The sequence below is a fragment of the Lonchura striata genome, chromosome 15 (assembly GCF_046129695.1).
Source record: "Lonchura striata isolate bLonStr1 chromosome 15, bLonStr1.mat, whole genome shotgun sequence".
Classification (NCBI taxonomy): domain Eukaryota; kingdom Metazoa; phylum Chordata; class Aves; order Passeriformes; family Estrildidae; genus Lonchura; species Lonchura striata.
This window is the reverse complement of record NC_134617.1, coordinates 15454993-15479635: the sequence shown is the minus strand read 5'-3', so window position 1 is coordinate 15479635 and position 24643 is coordinate 15454993. Positions and strand designations below refer to the sequence as shown.

Genomic DNA, 24643 nt, shown 5'->3' with positions numbered 1-24643 from the left:
CTCCCGGTATCCCGGAGTTTCCCGGCGCCGTTGCCGCCCCGCTGTCACTCAGGCGCACGGGCGCTCTCTCACTCTGGGCTGGCCCTTCGCCGCCCCACCTTCCCCCCACCACGGAGGGTGAGCCAGGGACTCCCGATTGCTGACAGCTGCCACGGAGGTGACGGGGAAGGTGGCAGCGCTCATTCCCAGGGCAGGGACCTCTGGGAACCAGGCCCCAGACGGAGCTCACGGCTGCAGAGGGGCAGCCCCCGGAAGGCTCCTGGGGACAGGGAAGTGCAAGCGACTCTCATCAGCCCCAAACACACCAGCCTGCCCCAGACTGCGCTGCTGGGCCCAGAGTGAGCTGCACCGAGCCCCCAGGCTGCACGACCAAGGGACAGCGAGTGCAATGTCCTTGGCAAGCAGGGCGAGGTCCCTGGGGGCTCTCCAGGCAGTGCCAGGCAGAGCTGGTGTGTGTGTCAGGACACCAGGCGGGTTTTGCTCCAAGGCTGGGGGAGCAGCAGGGTGGGACACACCCCCATGGCACCAGCAGCAGGCTTTCCCCACTTTTCTGCAAACAAAAGCTTTGTATTCCTTTTCTGGCCAGGCGTGCCATGGAACAGCTTCAGCTCTAAATCCTCAGCACTAGATTAATCCATGGCTTTTCTCTTCTCACCCATTAATTTACCTCCTGCAAGCCTCTGCTCTACAGTGTGGGATGATGGATCACAGCTTGGAACCAGGAGCTGCTGGGGCACATGCAGCAGCCCAGCCTGTGCTTCTCCCAGCTCTGCTGTCCCAGGAGCTGCTGGAGAGGGCCTTGGTTCCAGAAGGGAAAAACATAAGGATAAAAACCCAACTGTGCTGCCCTGTGTGCAGTGAGGGGCTTGGAGGTGCCCAAGAACTCCCACCTAAAGAGTCAGTGCCCCAAGGAGACCAAAGACAGCACCAGAGGGGATGCCCACCCTGCAGACAGATTCACTGAAACAGCCGGGACCTAGTGAAGAAAAATCAACTGTTGGCTTTAATTATTGCGTACGTCTTCGTCTCTAGGGCTAGGAAAATCTCAACTGGTAAATATACATTTCATCAGAATGCCCTTGGCTGAAATACACCATTAGCACATTCTTCAAAGTTACAACAGAAGTCTTAGAAATGTTAAAAAGGGATTTTTTTTTTTCCTTTACTAAAATAAAGGAGTGCACCCCCCACCCCGACAAGGCGCTAGGACGGACAGACGGGAACTCTTGGCTGTGCAAAGCAGAGCGTTGATTACAGTAACAGAAAGAAGTCGGGACAGGAGTGGGGAGCCTGCAGAGCGCTCGGTGAGCGGCGGGGCGGCGGCGGCGTCAGGTCAGCATGTCCCAGAGGCAGCAGCAGCAGAGCGCGGTCCAGCACGCCGTCAGGCAGGCGCTCTCGCCCGTGTCGTCCCTCCGCCGCTCCTCCACGACGTACACTGCGGGCAGAGAGCGGCTGTGAGGCACCGAGCAGCGCAGCCACGGCACGGGCTGGGACAAGAACCAGGGGTGGCCCGGCCCCAGGGCAGCTCTGCAGCCTGTCCGCCCAGACTGGCACTGCTCAGCCCCCTTGAAGGAGGAGCTGCTCCCCAGCACTGCTCCAGCTACACACAGAACTGCCTCCTTCCCTGGGATGACGGGGCAGGGACTCGTCCTGACGGGGATCAGTCCTTGTTCCAGCTCTGTGTCCCTCCTGCACATGAGGGGACTCCCAGCTCTGTCAGCTCAGCACCCGAGGCACGGGCTAGGAGGTGGCAGTGCAGTGACACCCCACTGGCCAAGGGGCAGGTGCCCAAATGCTCCAGGTATCACCTCACAGACAGAAAGCATCTCTGGCAGGGCTCCTGGCCCTCTGCTGGGATTCACTGCACACTGCTTGAGCACACAGGGGAGCCCCAGCTTCGGGTGGAGCTCTCCAGGCAGGGTCTCCTACTTGAGGCCAGCGTGCTGCTCAGTCTCTGTGCCAGCTCCTGAGGCCCATTAGGACAGGGGAACAGTTTATCTTTGGTTCCTGCTCCCTGAGCCCAGGCTGCCACACCTGGAACTGCATCAGTCTGAGGGCAGGCAAGTGACTGTCCTTCCTGACAGCTTCCTTGGCTCTGATGGCTGTGGTCTGTGTGGGAAACGTGCCCTCACACAGGAGTCCAAGCCAGGCAGGCAGAAGCCTGGGCAGGACACAGCTCATGGCACCGGCCTGGCTCTCCCACGAGCTTGCTTTGAGCCCAGGAAACCCCTCCCCAGTCACTACTTCAGCTCTGCAGAGCATGGGCAGAGGATGATGTGCTCCAGCTCACATGATGCTACAAACCTGACACCAAGTGAGGCAGAGAGGGGGAATCCAGTACCCCTCAAATGTCTGTGCTTGGGGACAGCCTGTGCCGGAGCCTCAGGCAGATTCCCTCTCATCAAAGGAATAAAGGAGAAGAGGTATCCTCAGCCCAGGCACAGCCCAGCTCCAGGGGAGCCCCTGCACCAGCACAGCACTGCTGTCCCCCTTCCCTCTCACCATTCAGCCACAGCGCCTGCAGGCCTTGCTCAAGGAAGTCAGGATGGAATGTCTCTCCCTTCAGCCCCGGGAGGAGGTGCCAGTGCTGCCACAAGCTGTGCTGGAGCAGGAGAGGTGCCACGCACTCTCCTCCCTCAGGAGCTGCTGTCCCTGCCCACCCCTGCAGAGCCCTGGCTGGCACCTCCCAGCAGGAGCAGAGCAGGACCTGGTGGAAACCCGGCTCCCTGTGCTGCTGCCAGGGGGAGGCTGCACAGCCTCCTGTCCCCAGGGCAGGGCTGTGCCCAGGGCCACAAGGAGTGCAGAACAAGGTCTGTGACTTGTGAGCCTGGCTGCCTCTTTCATCCCCCTGAAAGGGTGGACCACAGACCCATCCCATCCTATCCCAAGGGGAATACGTCACATGGCAGGCAGGACTTTGGTCAGGCCTCTCTCTCCTCCCTGCACTCAAAGCTACGCCTGGAAGACTTGCAAAGACAACATGAAGGCTTGGAGCCCTGACCTTACACAGCAGCGTGTCAGCAGCTTGTCCCCTGCCTGTTTTCCATGGAGAGGTGACCCAGGGGCTTGGTCTGGGCTTTATTTACCTTGTGGATCCAGGAGCTCTAAACAAGCAGCTCTTTGGTGTGTTTGTTTGCTCTAAGAAGGTCCTGTTACAACCAAGTGGAGGCAAAACACACATCAAATGCTCCAAGAGTCCTGTGTAAGACTGTGACATCCCTGTGCTGGAGCCCTGACACAGCCCTGGCTTCCCACCAGCTGTCAGGTTCAAGCTGTCCCACCTCTGAGCCATGGGGAGCTGGATTGCTGCTGCCAGAGCATTGCCATACCCAAAACTGAGGGCCCCAGAGACGTCCAGATCCACACTGCAGGAGGAGTGATTTTAACTGTCCCAGTTAGAATCAGCTGTCCAAGACTGTGAGAAGTGTCTGCCTGAATTATTTATGATTAATCCATTAGAAGTTTTAAGCTACAGCCAAGTGTCAGGGACAGCCGACAAAGCATGTTCAAGGCACGTACAAAGTGCTGTTATGAAACACTTGCTGAAATATTGCAGGAAAAGGCTTTCCCAAGCTTGGGCCTGTGCACAGGGAGCTGGGCGCTCTCCCCATGGCTCTCAGCTGGCTCGTGTTGGACGCTGCCCTCTGCACAAGGGGTCACAGTGTCCATGGGCATCACCCCTGTCCCTGTCAGCCAGCCCCTGGCACTGCTGCCATGGCTTGTGCTGGAAGGGGCTGGACAAAGGACACGCACAGCTGCCCACTAACAGCTGGGGCAGCAGCCATGTCAAGGCCTTTCCAGGACTCACCCTGGGTTTGGGGTGAGCCTTTCTGTTAGAAACAGTGAAACAGCACTCATGTGTCCTTTCTTCTGCTAAAAGTTGGAAGCCATTTAAACCAGCAGCACATTGTGGTAAAAGCACCTTTCTTTAGAAATCCTCTGAAAAGAAGCTGTGGTTTTCCCCCATGGCAGACAGCTGTGGTACCTCAACAAACCCACTCACCTTCCAAGTCCAATGAATGCCCCAAAGACAACACCTGAAATACACATTTGAGAGGCTGCTCCCTTCCACTGCAGAGCTCTCCTAGGAGAGCAAGTCTTGAGGGCAGCTCTGCCACTCTTGAGTGTGCACACCATCAACACTGGAGCTTTCACACTTGGAGAGCATCTGGGCAAGGCTCTGAAGAGGGACAGCCACCCCTCCTCACAGTTTGTGAAGCTTTCTTTGAAGCCACATCAATGCTTCAGGAGTTGCAGCTTTGTTGCTGTCACCACACAAATTGCCAGAGAGATTTTAACCACAGACATACAGCATTAAACAGCTTTTCTGCTCTGGGCGTGGGGCTTGCAGAGGACACGAGAAGAGCAGGACAGCCAAAGGGAGGTCAGCTGTCCAGTTACAGCTACCAAAGCATGCAAGCTGAAAACCAGCTCAAAGACAGGCTGGATGAACTGCTTCCAGCCCAGCCTCTCACCTACCTGGAGACACCCTACACCAATCTGCTCATTTTGGACACCTGACCATTGGCTTCTGGGCACTAACAGAGTGACACAAGTACCTGAGGACATCAGGAGCACATGGTAGCAGCTTCACCCACTCCCCCCAGTCCATGCAGTAGTGCTGTACAAACACAGTGTCACCCTCCCCCCCAAACACCATATCCAAACCCAATCTAAAATCCCCCAATGAAGAGAATTGTGGCTTTTGTGAGACTCTTCAGTGTCTGAGTGCCTTCAAGCTAAAGCCATCCAGTTTTCTATGGTGAGCCTTACTGGGGACCTCATCAGCTGCTTTGTGCCTCTCTTTTGGCCAAGGTTGGGCACTCCAACCACCTCCTAAAGCACAGAGGGTCCTTGTCACTACAAACAGAAACCTGATGGTCCCAAAGAGAAGAGAAACAAGGGTGATTTCTCTTGGAGGCACTAGACAGCACTCAGTTGTAGGCTCCATTTTTGATGGATTCATTGCTTTTCCTAACACAGGATGGGAGAAGGTATAAACTAAGAGACCCTCCCACCTCCTAATCAGCCTTAAAGAGTGTAAAGCACAATGAATCATGCCTACCCTGAAAATGGTATCACTCCCTGTAATCACACAGCAGTGGCCTGCACAAACCTGTTCAAATAACTCCCACTTTGTTTTTAAAACAAATACTATAATACCTTCTTATTTCATGTACAGTCTACTTTATCTTGAGCATATACATTTTGTTTCTTCTCACACCTAATTAATACGTTAATCATTAGCTCCATGAAGGAAAGGAATGAGCTGTACTTTTCACCCAGTTTGGCATAAACTAAAATAATGATCTTAAGACTGCAATGTCCCTGACTGCAGTGCTTTACAGGGTCTACAAGGATTGCAGTACAAGGGCTTTGATGCCAGAATGAGTCCATCCTCTGCCAGGATCCAGACACAGACACCACTGCCAAGGTACCACCTCACCTACACGGGGGTTGTGATGGTGCCTGAGAGCCCCTGAGCTCCACAAGCTCTCCCAGGAGTGCTGGTGCAATCACAGGGCCAGGCCCCTGCCTGGGTATCCCAGGTATGACAGGAATGACATCCAGGCACAGAGGCAGGCTCAGTGCTTGGGCAGCAGGAGGTGGAGGGCACAGCCCAGCACCCACCACCCTCTGGGAGGGCTCAAATCCCAGTGTCCTGACGTTCACTCTCCTTTGGCCCAGCTGTGTGCCACCACAGACCCCTCACCTGCACTCCTGGCTACGAGGCAAGGCCTGGGGCACATGAGGAGAAGCAGCAGTGGGTAATTTACCAATCACTGCTTCTGCAGCCCCAAAATCCTTCCTGTGGCATCAGAATGGCTGCTTGCCATGGGAACAGCTGGTCAGAGCAGGAGTATTACTTAATTCTAGAGTCTCATCTGGGAGGGGGTGCACAGCAGAGAAGGGACTCATAAGCCTCTTCCCACTTGTCATTTAAGTGGGTTTTATCACAGTCCATTTCTGCACCAAGAGCTTTGTTTTCTTTTCTTCAGCAAGCAAGAAATCTTGCTCACCACCACTTAGAATGATTTTGTGCTGTCTGCAGCAGATTGCTAAGTCAGGTCAGCCTGTGCATCTGCTTTTACCTTCAAACCATTCTTACCCAGGTCCTTGGAAAGCTTTTCTGTTCAGGATGGAGGCCAGAGAAGGGAAAGTCAGCACAAGTACATCCAAGGGATGCAGAAGTGACAGCAACAGGAAATGAAATGTCCCTGAGCCCCTCTTGGAGGTGCACACTCTGGTCTGCAGACTCTGAGCTGCAGGAGGAAGGATCACCCAGCCATGACCTCCCAGACATCCACTTCTGAAATAAACCCCTCACAGGCAGCAAGTGCAGAAGAAGAGATTGCAAGACTGGGGAACAGGGACTAAACTTTCATATGAGCTGCCACCAAGGCTGTTCTCTGCATGAGGCCTCCAGGGCACTGCCTGGGCACAGATGAGATCTAACTCCCTTGGCAAGGAAGGCATTTAATTGTTCTTTCTCCTCTCTGAGGGTATTTGCTCATGCCTAACAGCTTCAGGCCTGTTATTTCCCAGCCCCCCAACTCCTTCCTGCCCAGAGGTTTTCACTGTGTGCACAGTCTCTACCGAGACCACACTCAGATTTCAGGAAATACCTGAAACAGACACCAGAGCCAGATGGAAATTCAACAACCCACTTCCAAAGCTGCAAAATGCTCAGAAAAAAATTCACAACGCCCAGCTCCAAACACAAATGGCTACTGCCAGAGCCACCTGAGCAGAAAGCAAGTGTCATGGAATGAAAATACCTCAGAGTACAGACACTTCCACCTGCAAATCCCCTCTGCCACCAGTCAGTCACTGCTGATCCAGCCCAGACTTCAGCCTGGGCTCAAGCAGAAACAACTGATCCACAACTACTCTGACCAGGTATCAGACCTGCCCTCTTCCACGGCCACATGCCTGGTACAGCAGGTTTGGAAAATTCCTGCCTTTCTGTTCCCGTAACTCCGAGCAGCTCTCGTGCTCACCCCAGAGAGCTGTTTCAGCTTTCAGGAAGCTGAGCAGGCCACACATTTCAGGGAAATCACTGGGCAGGCGAGCCAAGTGAGCATTTTCCAGAGCCAACGCTGCACTGGGCAAAGCTGTTCCCCTCTCACACACAGCCTGGGAGCCAGGCACGGCTTAGGACTCAGCAGGAACCAGGCAGAAGATTTTCCTGCAGCTGAGCTCAGGGCTGGAAAAGATATTCCTCACCTGAACACACAGGGATGAGATTAAGAGATCTTGGAGATAATGGAAGTGATACTAGTCACATTTATGGTGTATCAATGTGCCTGGGAAGGGTTCAACCTCTCTAAAAAGCACAAGCATTCCTTACAGGAGTCAGCACACCTTCTGTAGAGTACTCGGGTCTCGACAGATGTCAGCAGGCATCAGCCAGCTCTCCAAAGCACAAAAAACCCAGCACACAGGTTAGAAAGTGCACAGGAGTCATGTCATACGAGAAATAAACTCTCCCTCAACTAAAATGTACAATAATTGAGGGCTTCAGACCCTCCAGCCTGCTTCTAGACTACAACAGATGAGAGACATCTCCAAAACTACAGATTTTGAGAACTTCCTCTGACATTTTTTAAATTAGTAAAATCTTAGTTTCCTGTTAAGGCAAGATGTTTTTAACCTAGTCAGCTGTAGGGCTAAGAACAGCACAATCCTCAGCCTGTGTCAGTGCTTCCACTGAAAATCATCATCAGTCCTAGAGTTAAACAAGACCTGGCTTGGAGGGATTTACAGAGCACAAACTTCATCTCACAAGGGTCTTGCAGTTGACTTCTGGGTGACTAACAGGAGGAGGGACAAAACCCAGTTTAAAGCAAAAGAGAACTACCCCAGTGAGATCCTCCTTGTGCAGCCCCACAGGGCCAAGTCCCACAGTCTGTGCAGGGCTGGGAAAAGGCTGTGCACGATTTGCTCCTCACCCAGCCTGGTGCCAGCTGACAAGGACTGGAACAGCAGCCTCATTTCAATCAGCCCACACTGGAGCCAGCCTTGCCCTCCTGAGACCAGTCTGAAGCATGATTTCAGATACTGGACCTGAATTGGGAATAATTTTCTTTGCATCAGTTTTTTTTATCAGATTACTATCTCCTTGGGGGTGAGAAGCAGTGAAGGTGAGCTTAGACAGCAGCCCCAGGACTATTTGCCAGCCAACAGCACCTGCTGTTTGTGCAGTCAGGAACAGAGGGAGGGATGATACAGCAGTCCTGGAGGAGAGAATGCTGGGTTTCAAAGCACACTAAAGAATAAGAAGCAGATAAGAGGACAACTGCCAAGTAAGATTTAATTTTTTTTTTGGCAGGACTCCAGCATCTGGAGTTGCAGGTCCTGAAGGTACAGGAACAGTTAAACTAAATACTCTGACAGACTACTTAGAAAAAGGGTCAACAGAGAGAAAGCCTGTCCCTCCAAATTAACTCCTGCTGGGGAAGGCTCAGCTCTACACGGTTTGGGAAGCAAGGGGGTAACCACTGAAAGGCACTGGAGAGGCTCACCAGAATGATTCCAGTCCCTTCCTTTCCCCACAGCGACAGATAAAGAAGAAAGCCCACCCAGCCCTGCAGCAGCAGGCAGTGCCTCTATCCTGGTGACCTGTTTATCCTGCAGCTGGACAAACATTAGGAGGCAGACAGCATCACTGTGACTATTACTCTTATCGCAGCCGGCTTTGCTACAAGTAATCAACTTCCAGAATAAGATTTCCACCCTGTGTGTACAACGGCTCAGACGCAATCCTGAGCTCTGTTTGCCTTCAGTGCCTGCTGACAGAGCCTGGTTCCCTCTGGCACAGCATGGCATAGCCTCATCCATTACATTGGCATGTATCAGTGGGGAGGGGGATAGAAATAAAACTGCTCACATTGCTAGCATCAGCTTCTGCTTTTAGAATTAGCATGTCACCTTGTACTTTGGCTCATTCTACTTCTTTTTAAAGTATACCTTTATCAGCTGTGTTACATTTCACCTCTAATTTACATAGACAAGAAAGTACCACCTGACCAGTCAGCAGTTACTGTGGTTTCCTTACACCAGCTGATAACAAATAATGAAAATACTGGTGGGGAAATGAGATATTGTCTCATACCTTATGGGGGAATGAGGTATTTTTTTTCTCTTAAGCAAGCCCCTGCTGTAAAGAAGAACTTGCTACCTGCACAATGCTGCACACAGGAACCACATTGCTAAAGCTGTGTGTTTCCCAGCTTTGTCCTGGGGCAGGCAGGTTCCTTCTACCCACACTAAGCACTGTGTGGCACATCTGCCCTGTTCCTGGAACTCTCATTTTTCACCCACATGGACTTTGTGTGGACAGACACGGAGTCAGCCCTCAGCCTCTGCAGCAGGAAACTGCAGACAGGGATCAGCACGTCAGTTCCCAGAGCTAGGAAGCTGAATCAGACTCCATTAAGAATAATGTCCCTCAGGCTCAGCATACACATCATCATCTCTAAAGGCAAAGGGCAAGTTGTTTATTTCTAATGAACAACAGCCAAGTCAGCTGCCAGTCCTAGCAAGATGTGAGACCTTGGGTTTCTTTGGAGACTTTGATATCAGTAACTTGGTGAAGCCTAAAAGCATCCATCCAAAAAAACAAACCCATGAGGGCTTCTGTGCCACCTCAGCCAGTCACCAGTGGCTCTGCCAGCTTGCTGCTCCTTTATGTGGAGAAAAAACATTTGCTTTGAGGACTTTCACACCCTGAGGTGGCTGGGGTGTGCAAGCTTGTACTCCATCCCCCCTGGGAGAAGGGGACATGGAACTCTGGGATCAGCTGCAGTCCCCCTCTCCCACAGTGCCCTGTGGGGGTGGCCACACGGCAGTCATATGGCCTCTACCACTGTTGTAACACATAACCACAAGCTGATTTCTGCACCCCAGACATCCTCGTGGTTGGCTAATTCTGCACAGACAGTCCAGAGGGGAACACACACGACCTCCTTGTTCAGAGCTGTTCTGGACTGCAGCTTCTGCAGAATTCTCCAACAAGCCTTTAGTTGTCCCCCTGCCCAATGGCATACTGAAAAGGTGGTGACATCCCTTTCTCACCTATTTGTTGCAGAGTCACTGCTCACTGAAGAGCAAGAACTTTCTCTTCCCTACCCTTAGCAGCACTCAGGTTAAGCTGCTTCCCTGTTACATCTCAGATGCAGCTTTAATACAGAGCGTGAGGCATATGAGGTTTTTTTACTTCTCCAAGGGCCAGGTGGACAGGCTATGTCTATTGCTACTCCTGACAGGCTACAAATTAAGATGAAACAACACCATCACCATAAAATGCTACTTTACCATCAGATTCTGAGAGCTCAACAGTAATTATTTCAATCTGTGTGATCCACTCAAGACCAAAATATGATACATAATTACTTCCACACATTAGCATTAGCACATTGGCTTTGATCTACAACATAAGAGCCCGCTTTGCAGTCTGCCCACACAGTAAAATAATGTAAAGCACAGAATTTAAAATATAGCAAATTTCCTAGCTTTCACTGTGGACACATTTGCTCAGAAATACTAAGGTACTACCTGGAGTAGCTTAATTCATTAGGTTAAGCAAAGTCACATAGGAGAGCAAAACATCCACTCTGAAAGGAAAGCATCCACACAGTAGCTCTTCCCAGATAATTGTTTGGAAACACCACAGGAACTGACATGCCACATGAAGTCACACTAGACCAGCTAGGCTGACTGCAGTGTCTTGATTAAATTTAAATGTAAATTTTTTATATTAGCAGTTCAGCCACACCAACAGATACATAGCACTAGTGTAACAGATTTAGAAAAAAATTAGCTTTTTTAGAGACATCCACTCTAAACTAGACACTCCTGGAGCTCTTAAACAAAGCCCCTTTGAAAGCTCCTTTACAGTGCAAGAGGACAAAGATCAAGTTCCACTTTGACTGGCAAAAAAAGGAGCAAGGGGCGGGGTGGATGGTGTTTAACAGAAGGAGAATGAAGAAAAAGAAAGCTTTTGCAGACAAATGCAAAGTTATAGCCCTGACTTCACTTTGCAGATATTAATAAACATGCTTAAAATAAATATGTCCCATCCAGAGGGACCTGGACAGGCTGAAGAGGTGGGGGCATGTGAGCCTCATGAAGTTCAGCTGGGCCAAACAGAAGCTCCTGTACCTGGGTGGGGGCAATCCCAAGCACAGACACAGGCTGGGTGGAGAATGGATGGAAAGCAGCCCTGGGAAGGACTTGGTTAGATGAATATTGGGAAGAAATTCTTCCCTGTGAGGGAGGGCAGGCCCTGGCACAGGGTGCCCAGAGAAGCTGTGGGCTGTCCCATCTCTGGATTGTTCAAGGCCAGACAGGATGGGGCTTGGAGCAAATTGGGATAGTGGGAGGTGTTCCTGCCCATGGCAGGGGGTTGGAACAGGCTGATCTTTAAGTCCTTCCAACTCAAACCATTCTGTAATTCTATCACTTTTTTACATCTACTTCTGCAAAAGCAGAACAAATTAGAGGCTCCCAGGGTGGGTTCAGAGACCACCTGTAGCTGCAAGAAAGCAGTTCAAGGACAAGACTTACCAAAGGTTTTTGATTTATGGGTTAGAGTGCTGCTTCTGCAGAGCTGAAGTTGTGTTAGCTTAGGCTTAACAAAATCAAACCTCCTGCAGAACAAGCCTGGGCTCTCGGTGAAAGATACTCAAACACGTCACTGCTTGTCCCCTCCAATTTCTTTGTGCTGCTCCACGTTTGTGAGCAGAGGACACTCAGTGTCATCAGTTCCCTGATCCTGTTCGATATGAGATCCTTCAAGTTTCCAAGGCAGCAGAACTGTCTCAAAACCAGACTGTTCAAAGCCACAGCCCCTATCTCCCCTCAGCCTCTGCCAGCACATCCCTTTGTGTGGCTATAGCAAAAAGGCAAAAGTGGCATCAACCAAAGATGCTCAACATGGGATACAAGGAGTTGTCCCCTGCCTAGCATTAAGAAACATCTCTTAGCCACCCCAAAACCCCAGGGAAACCCCTGATTACACTTTGAGTCCATGTGGTGGAAGTGGTGGGAAGCATCACCACGCTGCTGCCTCCTCCTCAAAGGCAGGGCTCTCACTCTGTTACAGAGGAAGTTGAACTCATGATTTGCCATCAATTCAGGTTCTTATTCACTCACACCAATTGTTCACTGCTAAAATTTAGGCTCTCCTGATAGACCCACACCAGACTGTTCAAACCCACTAAACAGTCCTACCTCTCTCAGCTTCCCCTCATAGAAAGGAGAAGCTGTGGTCCTTTAATCATCTTCTCTGCCTCTGCTCTGTCAATCTGAGCCTGCAGCAAGCCCCAGGAGAGGTGTGGGTGCCAGGGCATACCAATGTGCCATTCCGTGGGGATGTGGCACACAGATGGATCAGCCAGCTGCCAGAGGGAAGGCATGCAATCCTTCCTCCCTTCCCCAGAAATCTGGGTTTTTCCACAGAATGATAATAACTTCAGAAAAAAATAAAATGCCCAGGAATGAGTAGATCACTTGGACAGATACTGATGGGCTTCAAAAAACCGAGGCCCATTATTTGAGAATTGTACATTTGAATATTATGAGCTTTAACTGTGCAGCCTTTGGCTGAAACTCATCAACCAAGAGACAGGTGGAATGAAAGTTGTGGCAAATCTAAAGCCTGTGCAACAACCTCAGCATAAGGATTCCCTTGAGGAATCTGCACTAAGGATGTTCAGCAGTATTCTCCAACAACCAGAGAGAGAAGTGTGAGAGACACTACAGCAAAATAAAGCATGAAAACAAGCTGTAAACAAAATGGCCACTTCAAACAAGTCTCTGCCTTTTCCAAGGTCATGAGGGCCAGGTGCTGGTGAACATTTCATTTCAAGGTCAGTGTGTACTCACGTGAGGCAAACCAGTGCCCTGACACGGTGCTGCAGCTGCCACCATACCTGTGTTTTTCGGCCCATCTGCGTACACCGGTCCTGGCGGTGGTGGAGGTGCGTTCTGCCATCCATACTGGGGATATCCTTGGTAGCCTGGCTGGCCTGGCTGGTAGGGCCCGGGGGGATAGCCGGGGTAGGGGCCGGGGGGGCCCCCTGGCTGCTGTGCATAGGGGGGGTACGGGGCAGTCGGGCCCGGGCCGGGGTACGGTGGAGGATTATCGTAGCTCATGTGGGATGCAGAATCTGCCCTGCAAAGGAAGGAAACAAACAGGACAACTGGTTTGCTTTTGTCTGCTCATCCGTGACCATACGAGTTCCATGTCAGACTGCTCTCCAAAGGCCCTATGCTGTGTGAGGAACAGACTTCAAAATACCTAGTCAAGCAGCAAATTTAATTTTAACCCTATCACAGGGCAGGGGCATGGAAGGAGTTGAAGTGATTTTTCTAAGTGACACAGCTTTAGCTGAGCAGGAGTAACATGCTGCTTTCCAGTCCTGCATCAGCTATTCACCGTAAGACCTGTCTTGCAGCCGCAAAGCAAAAACTTCTGCTTCCACTCACGATTAAAACGCTTTTAAGAGCAATTCAGAAGTGATTACTTCATGTTTCTGTCAATATCTGAAAGGAAAACGATGGAAAAGTGCTGCCTGTTCCAGGCATATTTGATAGCTTTGACAGGAGAAGGAGTGAACTCAAATGTCCATTTCAGTTCTGCTAATTGTTAAAGCCTCCAGACCACTGTGGAGCAAGGCTGTATGTGAATAATTTCCTGATAACACTGTACCCCAGCACGTTGTGTAGTTTTCCAGCCATACAAAACCGAATCATTAAGCACCCACAAAAAATTAGGGCCTTGGGCTCAGCCTCATTCAAAAAGCAACATTAAAAACACCTTGGAGAGTTGATGCTCATAAAACCCATGTCATGTATTACTCATGGCACAGCCATCAGAAGACAAGACTATCACAATACTGCAATTTTAATGAACCTCTAAGCAGCATGACTAAGCAAACCATTTCTTACATCAGGCTCCTGAAGCTTCTCCCTGTCTGAGAAGCAGAAGTGTATGTTAATATCCTACAAATTCAGGAACCTTCCTGCCTGAAGCAGCTGTACCCTGCTATTTCCTTCCCGTATTACAGGGTGCAGACAGATCACCAGTTCCCCTTTGCTACACACCTCCTCCCACATGCCACAGGGACAAATACCAGGAGCATAATTTGCCTCGGCCAGGCTTGCTGCTGCTGGCTGGCAGTGGGAGAGGCTGGCCAGCAGGGCCAGGATCCCCGTTGGATGGCGTTGCTTTGGGATGGGCACGAAGCCGGGCTGGGCTGCGTGCTCAGCCCCGCGCTCCCACTCTCGGGGCCGGGCAGCAGACTCACGGGCACGTCCAGCGAGCTCGGGCTGCCGCAGCCGGAGGGTTTCACCTCGGCCCGATGCAGCGGGCAGGCGGGCCGGCCGCGGGGGCTGTGCTCAGCTGCCGCAGTCCCCGGCAGCCTGGAAGGAGCTGCTTGTTTACAGCCTGCTGTCTGATCGCCTGGGAGCGCCCGCTGTCCCTCCCCGAGGAAGGATCCCAAGGCTCCCGCTTGTTTACACGTTGCTCCTGCCCGGAGGTCGCCAGCACGACGGTGCCAAGGGGCACCGCGCACAGCCCGGCCGATCCCAGTGCCCGCGATCCGGGGCTGCTCCAAGGGGACACGGCTGCCGGCCCGCCCTGGAGGACACCGAGAAGCCCTTGAGGCTCACAGGCTGCAGCTGCCACTCACCTGAATTCATCCTAGCGCTGCTCTTGGCGTGCCAGGCACATTCACAGCATCACAAACATGCTGAGTTGGACAAGGACCATCCAGTTCAACCCCTGGCTCTGCACAGACACCCCAACAATCCCAGCCTGTGCCTGACAGCATTGTCCAAGAGCTCCTGCAGCTCTGGCAGCCTTGGGGCTGTGACCATTCCCTGTTCAGTGCTCTCTTTACCTTCTGGGGGAAGAACCTTTTCCTGATATCCAGCCTAACCCTGCCCTGACACAGCTCCAGCCATTCCCTTGGGTCCTGTCACAGAGTGAAGAGATCAGTGTCTGTCCCTTCTCTTCCCCTCAAAAAGAAGTTGTCCCAGCTAACTTCTAAGGCAGTGCTATACCCTGCAGACAGTGTGTTTTAATGGCTTTGTCAAGAGTTTTAACTGCTTAACCAAATGCCAGGGATTACAGGAATTTTACTTACTGATTGGATTTTTTTTCCCCCACTGCTAGGCCAGCCAGACCACTTAACTGCTCACTTTAAAACTGACAAGCACATATAAACTTAACTCAAGACTCTTTAACCACTGCACTGCAATGCAATGCCCCTACCAAGTCTCCAGCAAGGAAATTCTTCCTTGGGGAGGCAGGGAAAGGCAGGCAGCAATCCCTACAACTCACTTCAATGCAATCAATTAGCAAACTGGGACATACCAGGCCACTAATGCTCATCTAACCCAGAAAATCGTCCCAAAATAACATCCAAAAACAAGTTTCCAGGGAAGAACAAGGCCAGAGTGAGTGCGTGTGTGTACCCAGAGACCACTGCATGTTGCAGAGTAACCATGTGGTGCCCAGACATGGCCCAGCCAACCCTGCTTTGCTCAGCCTCCCTGACCCACTGTACAGCTGCCATGCCTGCTCCTGGCACAGGGGGATCCTCTGCTGCCTGCCTTGTGGAAAACTGCCTCCTGCCCCATCAGGGTGACTGCAGGAGGGCACCCTCCTGAATTTAGGGATGCACCAAACCAGAGAGGTGGCATGTGGGAATGCCCTGTTCCAGATCAAAGAGCTCCAGCCTCTCCTTGGCCAGGGGACAACCTCTCCCTCCATGTCCCCCTTCTCTGTTCAAGGGTGTAATTTCACACCCTAGGTACAAATACTCGTGTTTTTATATACACACACACACGGTATTCAAAGGCAGCAAACAACAGACTATGTTTTGCTCATAAACCTTAAGAACTCCCTGGGCTTAGCTTGCTTCGATGAACACTGTACAGCTCCAGCAGATGCACATGGATCTCTTCAGTCTTTCAAAATCCTTGTGCCCAAGAGGATGATCAACTCAGCCCACCCTTTCCAGCAAAGGTCAGTCTTCCCTTCTGTCCCTTCAGATGCATAAATTAATTTATCTACATTCAGTATAAGTGGTATTTTAGTGCTGAAGCAAGGTTTAACAGATGCTGTGATTCTTCAGCTGGCTGTGAACTCAAATTCAGTCAGCAAATAACCAACTCAGCCATTCCACTGCTCCCCTACCATGGGGACTCGTGCTGGGACCACTGGGGGCCACATTTCTCCATCAGGACTGGCTATTCACTCCCTTTGGAAGCCAAGCAGGGAGCCTGCCTGGCCTCTGTGCAAGCACCCAGCACAGGAACATGCCAGAATCCCTCTGGAGCCAGTGGAACCACACAGGTAACAAAGCAGCTCTGTAGAAAGGGCTGACATGGGTGGGGATCAGGTGTACCTGGTAAAGCTCAGAAACCCCTGAAAGAGTGAGGCAATAAGACAGTCTGGTTAAAACCTACAGACATGGGGGGTGAACAAAAAAAACCCTGCACCATCAGCAGCTCTGCAGAAATGTCTGTAAAATGGTCAGGAGTTAAAAATCCAGTGGCTAGAGCAAACAGGGAAGTGGCAGCATAGGGAACAAGAAAGAACTCATGCTCTTTGTTTACCAGCTCCTGTTAGCCATGTCAAAACAGTTTTTAAAGAGAAGGCAGGTTTGGAGTGGAGGCAGTAACTGAGATTCCATCTGCTGATACGGGAGAGGTACTGAGGGGAAAACTGGCCACAGCTTACTGACAGCTGTACAGATGCCTGGGCAGAGACAGCAGAACAACAGAACAGAGGAAAAGATGGAGATTAAGAAGAGCATATTCCACAACTGAGGGGAAAGTAACATAACTGAGATTAGGCAAGAGATAAAAGAGAGTGTCCAGCATGAACACTTTCAGCAGCCACTGGGGATTTGTCTGTAATGAGTGAGGAAACTCCTGAAGAATTCATCAAAGCAATCAGCAAACCCAGGTGGTAGCTGTGGAACCTAAGGTCTCGGAAAGAACCTTTCCTTTCCCCCAGTTTCACTGCCAGATTGCTACACGTACACACATCCCTACTTGCCCTTTTTGAGCTATGTGACAGCACTGAGATTTCCTTCAGCCTCATGACCTCATACATGACTTTACACACTTCCTAGCCCTATTTACTCACATGGGTATGTGTTTGCATGGCAGGGCTTTGAATAATGAAGCAGATACTTTTCAGAGACATACCTGAGCTCTTAGTCAAACGTATCACCAAGCTTTGCTGTGGGTTCTCACCCCGACCAGTAATTCTGTGTGAGCTACAACCAGGACCAACCCCTGTGATGTTGCATCAGAACTGGTATCTGTGGCTTTCCTGGTCAGCACCTCTCACAGGCAAAGCTCAAAAAAAAGAAGCCAACCATCAGTAAAGCCCTTTGCTTTCCATGGCACTGCAGGAGATCCGGCAGGAAGAGCCACTACAGAGCTCAATGGTCCCTGACAGCTTCACAAAGAGATTTCCTTGCAAACAGAGACTTCCTTGACTGTCACTAAGCATTTGCCCTGTCTGTTGCTGCTTAACAACAGAGAAATTGCTAATCCATCTGAAGAGAATGGCAAACCACATTCCTATTCCTCCTCCCCACAGCACCAGTTCTTTTGCTAAGGTGCAAGTTCACTGGTATATCATTGTTGCCTTAAGTTATATTCAAACTCCTCTGTTCCACACTGCTAAGTAAACATTATTTTCCCTACCCCAACAGCAGGGTTTCATTTTTAAATAAGCTGCTTATCATACTCTATCCAGAAGGCTGCACCATTGCTCAAAAGTCACTGAAGTAGGGTGTTGTATAGAAAATGCACATGACACCAGATGTGCATGTACACAGAGAGGTACCAACAGGCAAGAACCACCATCCTATGGGAGAATATCAGTCCCTCTACAGCTGTAGCCTGGCTAAGGCTTAGCAAAAGGTGCAAGTACAGAACTATAATACTTTGCATTCACTACATGCATATATATATTCAGCTTGTCTCCTTCGGCAACCAATCCTTAGAGAAACAAATTTCACCATTAGGCTTTGAAAAAACTGATTGCTTCACACTTACTGCCTTGTACAAGGCCAGCAAACCAAGGCAGCTGCTACAGAACTAGTCATTGCTCCTGATCCTCCTCTTCCAGCACACTCATGAATTTATTATCTTTTTCTTTCTTCAGGCACCTCTTCTGAGCTGAAGACTGTGTTTCAACAGAGCCTGCAACATTCCTTGATTTTTCTTTCCAGCCATTGCTGTGCCTTTTAGCGTCACATTTGTCTAGGAGGAAGCAGGCAGACTCTCTCTGCACTGTGCCCCAGCTGTCTCCTCCTTCCCACCCCTTTCCCAGCCCACTCCCAGGGCAGCTCTTGCCATCCATCAAGCTAAAAACAGAGCTCAAGTTGCACTGTATGTAATTGCAACTGCGAGATCCTTCCAAGTGGGAATAGCTCCTGTAGAGCCTGTCACTGCACACGTACAGCTCACCCAAGTGACAACACACAGTTTCTGAAAACAGCCTCGGTTTCAACCTGGGGAAGTCTCACCATCCACAAATAGCCACATCTAAAACTAGGAAAAAAAATGTCAGGAAGCCTAATTTAGATGACTTTTGGCTAGGTCACTCCATAAGTGCAGCCCTATGGCCCAGCCTGGGGGCCTGGACAGGGAGGACTTCTGGTCAGGAGGTAACATGATGCACGAAAACAACCAAGAATGAAGAGAATAAGGGGAAGCATTTTGGAAGAATGCTTTTCTGTTAGCACAAGGGGTGCCCAAAGACCCCTCAGAGCCTGCCAAGATGACCCAGTTTCATCCTTTTCCCCCCTCCAAAAGGCCACGTACAAGGCTGACGCTCCCAGACATCTCTTGAGGTCAGACTAATTATGGCCACCATAATTATTGCCCAAATGATGGGAGAGCAGTAGGAATCTGCTTCAACCTGTTGGCACCTTGTGGCCTTGGCAAAACTGAGGAGAGCACACATAAAACCATCTGCATTTGTATACAGTAGGTGTTCACAGTTACTAATCCACCTGCAAAGAAACACCAGTCACTATGGACAGCTGCCTGCAAGTCAGATCCTTCAAATGCAATCTCCAGTGCAGGTGAATCCATTAAATACAGAACTGTGCGTGTGAGGTGAGAGAACAATCTAACCAGGGTGCTGAAACAGGGTGAAACACCTTCTCTTGCATAGGGAACAGTGCAAGAAACACCCTTATGAAAACAAATGGGGGATTATTAAATTAAACAAACAAACAAACCAAAGAAAATTAGCAGTCTGGAACACAGAGAAAAAACTCCCCACAACAGCCCAAAAGCAATTAGCAGATTTCTGGAATTTAAAGGTGAGAAGTTGCTTGTTTTTAGGACAGCAGAATAAACATTGCACTTCCTGCTGCTGTGGTCAGGAGGAATCATGTTTTGGGTATGGAAGCTATTGATTCAGCTGGTCCTTGCAGAGATGAAGATGGAGGGCACGGTGAGAGGCCAGAGCCTGAGAAGGACAACTGGGGCATCCTGATATAACCCACCCCTTCCAGTGCCTGCAGCGCCAGGAAGCAGTTTTCCAATACAGAGGTCTAATGGAAAGTACATTTAACATCAACAATCCAGCTCCTGGCAACCAGCCTAGCATTTAAATTACATTTCATATGAACAGTATCCAAATGAAAAAGAGCACAAGTGGCTTTTAAATGGCATTGGCTCCATGTTTCCCTCTTACCAGCTTATTTGTCAGCTCCATTTAGTGATTGTGAAAGCTATTGTAAGAGATTCCATTCTTGCTCAGTTTGCTTCCAGGAAAAGCTTCCTCCCTGGTTTGCCCTCCCACTTCACCAGGTAGCTCCATCAGCCTAGACTAATAGGTGAGGGGGAACAAGAGCTGCCCACACCTTTTCTGACAAATGCTGTTTGAAACCACTTTAATTTCCAAAATGCAGGTCTAGGCAAAAGCAGAAAGCCCAGTTTTGTTCTGTAAAAGGAAAAGCTAAAACCTACTTCTCTGTTCAAGCCCATTTCCTTAGGAGGTGTCCTGGACTCCAGGACATTCACAGTCCTCAGGAAGAGGGGCATTTTTTTATGTTTAGTTGAGTGGCTGTCAGACATCTCCTGCACAAAACAACTGCTGCTGCTCATGTGGCTGGAGCACTGGATCAGGCAGCTCTGTGCACTGAACAGTGGTTTGGATGAACAAGCATTTAACCTTTCTGAGCCAGGTATTCCCTCCTCCTGGTGTCCTCCAAGCCCTCCAGAGAGCTGAAGTCTGCCCACGTGTGAAAATAGAAAGTGCAAATTATGTTTGATGCTGATGCTGGTGTCTCTACAAACTGTCCCAGCTCCCCAGTCCCATTGTCTGCCCTGCCTTCTTGGCAAAACCACAATGGATTTGCACATTTCCAGGTGACTTTGGTTTCAGAAACCAGGATTTGATCAGTGCTAAAGGGCTGCTGTGCTGACAATTCTTGCCTCAGAGGCAACATCCCTTGTGAAGCTTCACAGTCATAGATCTCCACAGAACTCTTACCAATGCACCCTCACACCCACACAGGATTGCATGCTAGGATTTTCCTTCTTTAGACAAATTTCAATGTCTCATCAATTGTTATCAACACACAAACCTCTTCAGATGTGATGCTACCCATCACTTACTGCCCACCCACTGTCTACCTACATGTTCTGCATGGCAGAAGGAAAGTATGAAGCTGACATTGTTCCTACAATAAAAACATTAGTGGGAAAAAAATCCATATCAAATACCCTGCTACTGTTATTACATGAACTGCAACTTTATGGGGAGGAAATTGTCCAGTTTTTCAGACATCTGATGAATGGTTTTAGAAAATCTTTAGATGAAATATACTTTAACACCAGGAACTAACAATTACAAAGCTGGAAAGCATCACTTGGCAGCCCCTCAGGTGGTGTCAGCCATGGTACTTGTTGCTGACACACCAGGCGAGACTGCCCATGTACAGCATGTGTGCCTGTGGCAAAACACACCAAAAAGTGAAGTCCTTTACATAAATAATTTCAGAGAGAAGCATCAACATCTTGATTTCAGGTTTTGAATGGTTTTGCATGCACTGCTCTTGTTCAAGTCTTTGTATAATGCATTGCCTTAGATAATTCCTGGAATACACGACTATAGTTTGCTGTTAAAGTGGTGTACTGACTGTTTTAAGGTGCAACAAATACCAAAACAACAAAAAACTCAATGAAAACATCTGATTGCCAGGTAAAACTAAACCTGCAAATAACAGTTAAAGCAAGCAGCTTTGTTGGTCTAACTGAGAAGAGAACGTGAAACAAACAGTTTGGCAAGAAAATTAGTAAGCACAGATTTGTATGTTATTCAGATGGTGTTCTGGCAGCATTCCAGCCATAGAACAGCAGCAGTCTTTCAGGATGACTTCCCCAGCTCTGAAACACTAGTGGATTAAGTGGGAGATACCACCCAGAGCACGATGATTTTCTAACACTTCAGGCAGAAGCACAGTGGTAGCAGCACACAGCTCCCAAGGCAGGCTGTGTTGCTGTGTGCAGAAAGAAATACATGCATTTTCTACAGCTGAGATCTCATTACTCAGAAAGAGATTTCCATGATAAGCTGGAAAATGGAATGAGACTGAAATTTTTCCACCCACCTCAATGTTTTCTCACTTTTTCTGCTTTTCCACATCTTTCATGTGGCTCTAACATGATGCTTTACTTTGCCTGTAGGGCCTATGCAAAAATCATCTTTAATGTCTGCTTGTCACAGGCTGCTCCCACATTCTCCCAGTGGTCACTAAACCATGGAAGCCTTTGCCTTACCCTGTCAGGGGCTGAAAAACTTCCACATATCAGAGGACTGCCCTCAGTAGCTGGTAAAACCAAATAATACCTCAAGAATACATTATAATCCTAGCGTGGAAATCTCTCTCTCTGATATTTCACTGACAGAAACAGCAGTTTTTATTCAGCACAAGGAATACAGCAGACCAGCTGCTTCCAAGGAAGTCCATTTCCCAAAGCTCCTGCAACTCCAACCAGCTGTGGGCAGCACTGGAGCACAGCACTGCTCCCTCCCAGGACAAGGTGGTGATGGCAATTCCACACAAGGGGGTCCCAGCTGGAAAGAGCTCCTAGGATACAGCTGTGAGGGTAGCCCAGCATTTACCTGCCCCTCAGCAGGGGTGTGAAGCCAAGCACTTCACCAGGAATTCTGGGGAAGGCAGCCTCTCCCACGATGGGCTGAGCAGGCTCAGAGGCTCACAGGCTGGATGCCAGGCCTGGCAATACTGACCGTCTGCTTGAATGACTCGTGCTCCTTCCTATCTTCCCCTCTTCCCAGAAATGACAGTGCTATTTTCTACTCATTGAGCCATGGGGTTTGAGGTCAGCAGCAGGAAGTTGAGAAAGGCAGGATATGCAACCCAGAGAGTAGAAAATATCAATACTGACAGCAGAGAATGAGTAAATCTGCCCATTCAAGGCTCCAGCTCCCACGAGAAATTTTCAGGAAACCCTGACAAGCTTCCAGCTGTGCCACAGAGCGATCACAAAGAGGGGACAGGAGAAATGCAGACCTGTTTCTTGAACATCCAGAGTTACACAAACTTGCCCTGACCTCGTAGGAAAAAAAAATCAGGTAACATATTAATCTGATCTTGCACAGAAGCACCCCAGAACAGGCAGCTCTTCTGTTTATGGCACACAAAGACCTCCAGGTACTTCTCTGTCATCCCAGGACAATGCTACAGGAGCATCTCTGCTTACACTCACTGAACACCTCTGGTTTTCTGAGCAGCAAACCACTCCCAGTTTTAAATGTAGCATGGACCTGGGGGGCACAGGGCAGCAGAACAGCCGAGCTCTCTGCTCTGACTGACACCAGGGCACCGCCTCGCAGGGTCTGCTCAGACACACAGAGCCCCCACCCTTGTCAGAGCCACTCCTTTACAGGACAGTCTCCTCTTCGACCTCTGCTGCAAGGACACCCACCAGCCTCTGCAGATTATCACTTACAGCTCTCACACCATTTGGGGAATGACAAATCAGTATTTAACAAAGATGGTCTTTATAACATGTGGATAAGGGGAAGAGTGCAGCAGACTTTGTGCTGCAGAAGTTCCTGTGCTTGGTAAAACCACTATTCTGCGCAGTAGAAGATTATTATCTAACATGCACATTAATCCCTGACTGTCCCCAAAAAGCACTGAAATACGATTGGAAAAATTTATGAAGTCTCAGTGTTTTCAGCCTCCTCCTCAGTCTACCTGATATAGTAATATTATTATTATCATCATCAAAAACTTCTAGGAAGAGTCACTTATTATTTAAGCAACTGATGAGAAACCCCACTGCTAGCACAGCAGCACTTCCCACACCTTGTATCCTATCACTGTATTTACACAGCACAAGAAGGCAGCTGCTCAGCACAGTCATTATAACTCACCCACACTCACTACCTTACCCAGACTTACCCTATTTACAGTCAGGTTGTTCACACACGTCTCGTAGTACAGGCACACAAAGCACCTCTTTTTTCCCTTTCAGATAAAGCTAAACCCGAAGCTGGGATGAGTGGGACAGGTCTTGGCAGTAGCCTGGACAGAGCGGGGCTGCTCACTGCCGTCAGAAGGGCTGGCACATCCATGCGGCAGAGACAGGAGACAAGTGCACTCCTTCCCTCATTCTCCTATTTCACCATGACATTTAATTATCCAAATGAGGCGTCCTCAGCTATAGAACAGACAGCACAAATCCAGGACAACCACAGTGGCTTTAAAACACGCGATGCAGCACTATTATTTTTACCCCGAGTGCTGCCATACCTCTTGCTCTACACGAAGTAAGCCTCAGCATCAGTGCCACCCGTGCCCACCCGCCCGGGATCGCGCTCAGCCTCGGCCGGGCAGCGGCGCGCTCCCCGCGGACCGGGCAGCGCTGGGAGCCGCGGCCCCGCTCCGCTGCCAGCCCGGAGGGGCTGGGCGCCCCTTCGGGCAGAGCCCGCACGGCCGGCGCCGCGGGCAGGCGGGACCCCGGGCTGGGCAGGGTCAGCGGGCCCCTCCTGCCCCGACCGCCCGGAGCGCTGCCCCCAGGGCGGGCTCCCAGGGACGGCACGGCTCGGCCCTTCGCCCCGGGGAGCCTTCATCCTCCTCATCAGTCCTGCGCGGCCCCGCTCCCCCTACCCGCCGCAGCGCCGAGCCGAGCCGAGCCGAGCCGAGCCGAGCCGAGCCGAGCCGAGCCGAGCCGCGCCCCCCGGCCCCTCACGGAGCCCCGGTACCTGCGCCCTGCGCGTCTCGCGCCGCCGCCCGCACCTGCTGCGCACCCCGCGGCACGGTGACGTCACGGAGCAGGCCACGCCCCCAACACGTCACGTCACTGGGCCCGCCCCAAGGGGCGTGGCCAATATGGAGGCGTGGCCGGGGCGGTCCCCGGGCCTGTCCCTGTCACTGCCCCTGTCCCTGGCGTTGTCCCTGTCTCAGCTTCTGCTCTTGTTTCTGTCCCTGTCCCTCCCCTGTCCTGCTCTTGTCCCTGCCCCACTCGTTGTCCCTGTTCCAGTTACTGCCCTTGTCTCTGTCCCTGCACCTCTCCGTGCCCCGTCCCTGTCACAGCTACGGCCCTTGTCTCTGCCCTTGTC

General features: G+C 50.5%; 1 protein-coding gene across 2 annotated transcripts; it reads right to left on the bottom strand.

Moving 5' to 3' along the window:
* Positions 1 to 977: 977 nt before the first annotated feature.
* Positions 978 to 24391, bottom strand: CYSTM1 (cysteine rich transmembrane module containing 1). Of its 2 annotated transcripts, none has more exons than XM_077786710.1 (3): positions 24287 to 24391; positions 12936 to 13177; positions 978 to 1435 (listed from the first exon to the last, which is right to left on the bottom strand). In XM_077786710.1, exons 2-3 carry the CDS (start codon positions 13156 to 13158, stop codon positions 1329 to 1331), a joined length of 330 nt encoding a protein of 109 aa, XP_077642836.1. In that variant the 5' UTR covers positions 13159 to 13177; positions 24287 to 24391; the 3' UTR covers positions 978 to 1328. The 2 variants fall into 2 exon arrangements, with proteins under 2 accessions (XP_077642836.1, XP_077642837.1); XM_077786711.1 differs by having other exon boundaries at positions 24321 to 24387.
* Between the last annotated feature and the right edge of the window lie 252 nt (positions 24392 to 24643).

Excerpts from the sequence above, each read along its gene's own strand:
- CYSTM1 (XM_077786710.1), bottom strand. The coding sequence starts at position 13,158 with ATGAGCTACGATAATCCTCCACCGTACCCCGGCCCGGGCCCGACTGCC. Across the intron at positions 1,436-12,935 it reads AGATGGGCCGAAAAACACAG|TGTACGTCGTGGAGGAGCGG; the intron begins GTATGGTGGCAG and ends CTCTGCCCGCAG.